Here is a 4,253-nt window from a genome sequence, read left to right on the forward strand (position 1 = left end):
TATAGTTATTAATTAATAACTATATTAGTTTGTTTTTTTTTTACTTAACCCTAAACACTATATTCATTCATGTATTTTTACGTTCACTCTCTCTCTCTCCCTTTAAAAATCATTTTAAGAAAATTTATTTTAATAATTTAATATGTGTAGAGACTATGCACTAGTGAATTTTAGGATTTTTTACCATAGGTGGAATTTGAAAAAAAAAATTAGAAGGCATAGCATTTGCAGACTTTAGAATTTTAGCCCGTTTTAAATGAAATGCTAATTTTAGTTTACTTGCAAAATTTATTCATTTTTAAGTAAAGGTACTCCCGTTTTGATATCCTCAATATCAAATTCTATAAATTGTATTTACCTTCAAGAACACGATTATCCAAGACTATTTATGACCTGTAGTTAAAATTGGATAATTTTTCTTTTAGGATATCAATTAAGTGTACTATAACTTGTACCGCATACCACTGAACACAGAAAAATTTAAAATGCTTCAGATTTATTTTTCATATTTTCTCAAGTATTCCATGGGAATTAACATACATGCTGATGTAAATAAAACAATTAAAAACAATTGAAATGTCTTCTGAGCTCACATATTCCTCAACAATCACCAAATCATTCACACAATGCATAAAATCCAAGAAGAATATGTAAATCTTCCATATATAAAGCTATATAAATCTTTCTCTCTTAATTTTCATGAGGTACCAATATGGTGCAAATTCATGACAATACTAGTATAGATGTATTGTATATTGCTCCTAATTTTTAACATTGATCTTTAAGACAATCCTACTCTTCTGGAAACCTGTAAATCAAGAAAATTGAGTAAATGAATACAAATTTGCAACATCCATGTTTTTTTTAAACGTTTTAAATTTAAACAAAAAATAGCATTTTGAAATTGGAAACTTACAGTTTCATACACAGTCCAGGACATGGCTGCCATCAAAGTCCGTCGAAGAGTCCTGGGAACAATTCCCTTGAAGAATCCATTAAATCCATTTTTCTAAGGTAAAAAAAAATTAATAAATGGTATTAACTTTAGCAAAGCTACAGCTTTGGTTCATTCTTTTTTTATTTTCACATTTAATTACTTGAAAAAGGGGTAGGGGGATTTTACCTGATAGATGTATAGTATGGTTGTCAAGACCCTCTGATATTTCTTGGAGTCTGTCTGCATGTAGGTTTTAATGACATCTGCTGGTTGAGTTACAACTGCTGCAATGCTCCCAGCAGTTAAGCCACAGGCAAAGTACATTTGTGTTTGAAGGGCTTGATCATACACCCCTGGAAGGGAAAATGTAACAAGGCTAAGCTTTCTCCGTAAACTAATTCATTTACATTACTAACATTTTAACTACATGCAGTCATGCACTTTTTCTCCATCTTCGATGACGCAACAAAAACATGGCAAGATGAAGTCTTCACAACACTACCACAACAGCTCTACAATTGTTGACACAACAGTTAACTGTAGCAAACTGTTTGTGTGCAGTGTCATGAAGATTGACGATTCTGTGAAAACATCAAAACCAACGTTACCTCACATTAACGGACAGCTTTTGAGGTACTTTAACAATCTATCTGGAAAAAGAAGTTCAGTTAGTCATCAGATTTAGTCATCAGAAGACCAATTCTGACTAGAAAGTCAGGACAGCTTGATAACTTTCTGGTGCACTTCCAAAGTGCTCAAGTTATTTTGATCTAAATATGGAAACCCAAACAAGAATTAATAGACATTAAATACATACAAGATCAAGTGTAATACATGTGGCTAAGTGTAATAGCAATGCCAAAACATCAAAATATACCATAACCATTTCAAAATTTGAAAAAAATGATATTTTTTTTATAAACAGTTGTATGTAATTCTAAAGCAAGCAATTTGAAAGTTGCAAAAAAAGTTATCGAAGCAAATCCAAGAAGAATTAAAAGTATTTACTAGATGTGTAAATTGTACAACTCAAATTAATAATCACCGATTACATTAAAAATTTCTTTCAAGGATTAAAAATCGATTGTAAACCTACTTTCATTGACCATCTTCTTAAACTTGGTGTAAAACATGAGGTATATTCCTGAAAATGGTACATCTCTTATCAGTGTTGGTGCCATCCCACTGCAGAGAGCTACAATGATAAAATCGGCAAGTCAGTGTCATCACTTATAAACACAGCTTTTCAATGCTAAATAATATAGACAGGAAAGCGCTTTACCTCTCAAGCCCTCTGTATTATACATATGGAGAAGTCCTCTTGAAATACTCTTATAGTCAAACAATCCACTCTGAAACATACAATATTTACCTAGACCTTATACAAATCAAAAACTTTACACATAAACCACATTGTGCAATACTTCAAGAAAGTCACAGAGGATAATAAATATTTTGCTTCATTCTTTGTACCCACCTCATACCGCGTTTTCAAAACTGTGATAGGGATAAGGGTTACAACTGCAATTGTCCGAGCAACTGCTCCAATCATGACTGATTCAAGTGCACGTTGTTGGTTTGACCTGCAAACCCAAGGAATTCATTTATAATATATGTATACAATATACATCAGATCATAACATTAAGCATATTATTACTTTATACATTATATGATGGTTTTGGTGAATTACTGAATACTTACTGGAATTTTGATTTCAGCATATGGATAGATGAAAAATAAATTCCAACTCCTGGGGCGCATCGGGACAGTGACTGGAGAGAAAAAGCAAACCAGATTATACCCATATTCGTTTTCAAAAATGGGACATAAAATCAAAATTAAAATTCTCAAATTCTTCATCCATGTGATACTCACTGGTACAAGTCCCTTCCACAGAGCCAACACATTCTCTTGTCTGATCACAGCATTAGCTACAGACACCATACCAATCCTTCCACTCACCCCACTATAACAAAGCAAAAAATTATTTCATTACCTTTCATGATAAACAGCAGATAATTAAACTGTTACAAATCGAACGTTTTTTTCTTTTTTTCAATATCGAATACACACCTTGCACAAGCCAGTGGGACGTGGATTTGGATTCTGGTTTTGACCAAATCCAGAGGCTGGAACAGAAGTGTGGAGCATGTCCCACTACAACATCCAGCAAGAAAAGACTTGACAACTGGCGACTGAAAAAGAATTACATGATCCTTGTATTGTCGAGTTATAAATTACGCATCACGACATATCTCTTTCATCAGGCGATTTGGCCTTCTTGAGCGCAGCATATGAAAACTTTAACCACTTATTCCTTATCCAATAAATACTTAATTACGATACTTATTAGTTAACGAGGAACACATTTACATCATGTTCTATTTACTCACTATATCCATGTTGTTTACAAATATTCAATTCCAAAAACGTGTAGTCGAATCGGTCCTAATTGGAACAGTTCTTCGAATGTTGAAGCTTTTTTGTGCAGCTTACAACGAGGGGCACCTACCCCTAACGTTTAGACACACATGGTTAAAAAACGTTAGTGATTCCAGTGATGTAGTACTATTGAAACAGAAAACCTTGACAAAATCGAAAAAAAATGTCTGACGTACTCTGACTTCCTAATTATGAAACCCTTGTGCTTGAGGAAAATGAGATCCAGTTTTTCTTATATACTCAGATATTACTACGCCGATATGGCATTAAGCCAATGTAGATAATTTTGTTCACATCATAACAAATTGTTATTATTAACTTAGAGAGCAATATTTCTTTGGTAAATATATCACTTTTCTTTCAGATGGAGCAAGAACATGATTATCAGTTATAAACAACTAATGCACTATTTTTTTGAAGGGCAATGTTCGACAGAGCGGAGTAAACACCACATTCCAGTTTTAACCAGATACTTGCGGTCCACCCCATATAAAATTTGCTAGAAACAGTGCCAGGGGCTATGCATCTTGCTGAATATTATTAAACAGGTTGCTGTTTCCGAATTGTTAAATCTTGACACTGTAGATCTAGTGAGCTTTTCTTTTAGTACCCCTTCTGAACCCCTCGTTGACCTGTCCGTACCAGCATGACCTTAAATCAGGTTAAGTTTTTTTTTTAACCTTGATATTTGTAAACAAATTTCATAATCAGAACAAAGTGTACAGGTGTATGTACAGGTGATGCTGCAACAGTGTCTGGCTTAGCTAATTACTTATAGATAAATTCCATTTATTTATGGCAGAGTTTTAATAAGTTTATTGACAATATAAAAATATTCCCCATAACTTTAGAACCATACTTTGAAATCAACTT

General features: G+C 33.1%; 1 protein-coding gene across 1 annotated transcript; it reads right to left on the bottom strand.

Annotated features, from left to right (window-relative positions):
* Window positions 1-479: 479 nt before the first annotated feature.
* On the bottom strand, window positions 480-3,555 carry LOC133199569 (mitochondrial glycine transporter-like). The gene is made up of 10 exons (XM_061335386.1): window positions 3,332-3,555; window positions 3,012-3,133; window positions 2,814-2,904; window positions 2,640-2,710; window positions 2,415-2,520; window positions 2,220-2,289; window positions 2,034-2,132; window positions 1,124-1,290; window positions 917-1,009; window positions 480-808 (listed from the first exon to the last, which is right to left on the bottom strand). The coding sequence occupies exons 1-10, from the start codon at window positions 3,338-3,340 to the stop codon at window positions 782-784; spliced, it is 855 nt and encodes a 284-aa protein (XP_061191370.1). The 5' UTR covers window positions 3,341-3,555; the 3' UTR covers window positions 480-781.
* Window positions 3,556-4,253: the final 698 nt, after the last annotated feature.

The sequence above is a fragment of the Saccostrea echinata genome, unplaced genomic scaffold (genome assembly GCF_033153115.1).
Source record: "Saccostrea echinata isolate AGI-Se365-2 ecotype Australia unplaced genomic scaffold, CSIRO_AGI_Sech_v1 ptg000034l, whole genome shotgun sequence".
NCBI lineage: Eukaryota > Metazoa > Mollusca > Bivalvia > Ostreida > Ostreidae > Saccostrea > Saccostrea echinata.

Bases quoted from the DNA above. Each gene is read 5' to 3' on its own strand.
- LOC133199569 (XM_061335386.1), bottom strand. The intron at 2,521-2,639 runs GTAAGTATTCAG...TTGGGTTTGCAG, and splicing joins ATGCTGAAATCAAAATTCCA to GTCAAACCAACAACGTGCAC. The intron at 2,290-2,414 runs GTGGGTACAAAG...TGTATGTTTCAG, and splicing joins TTTTGAAAACGCGGTATGAG to AGTGGATTGTTTGACTATAA.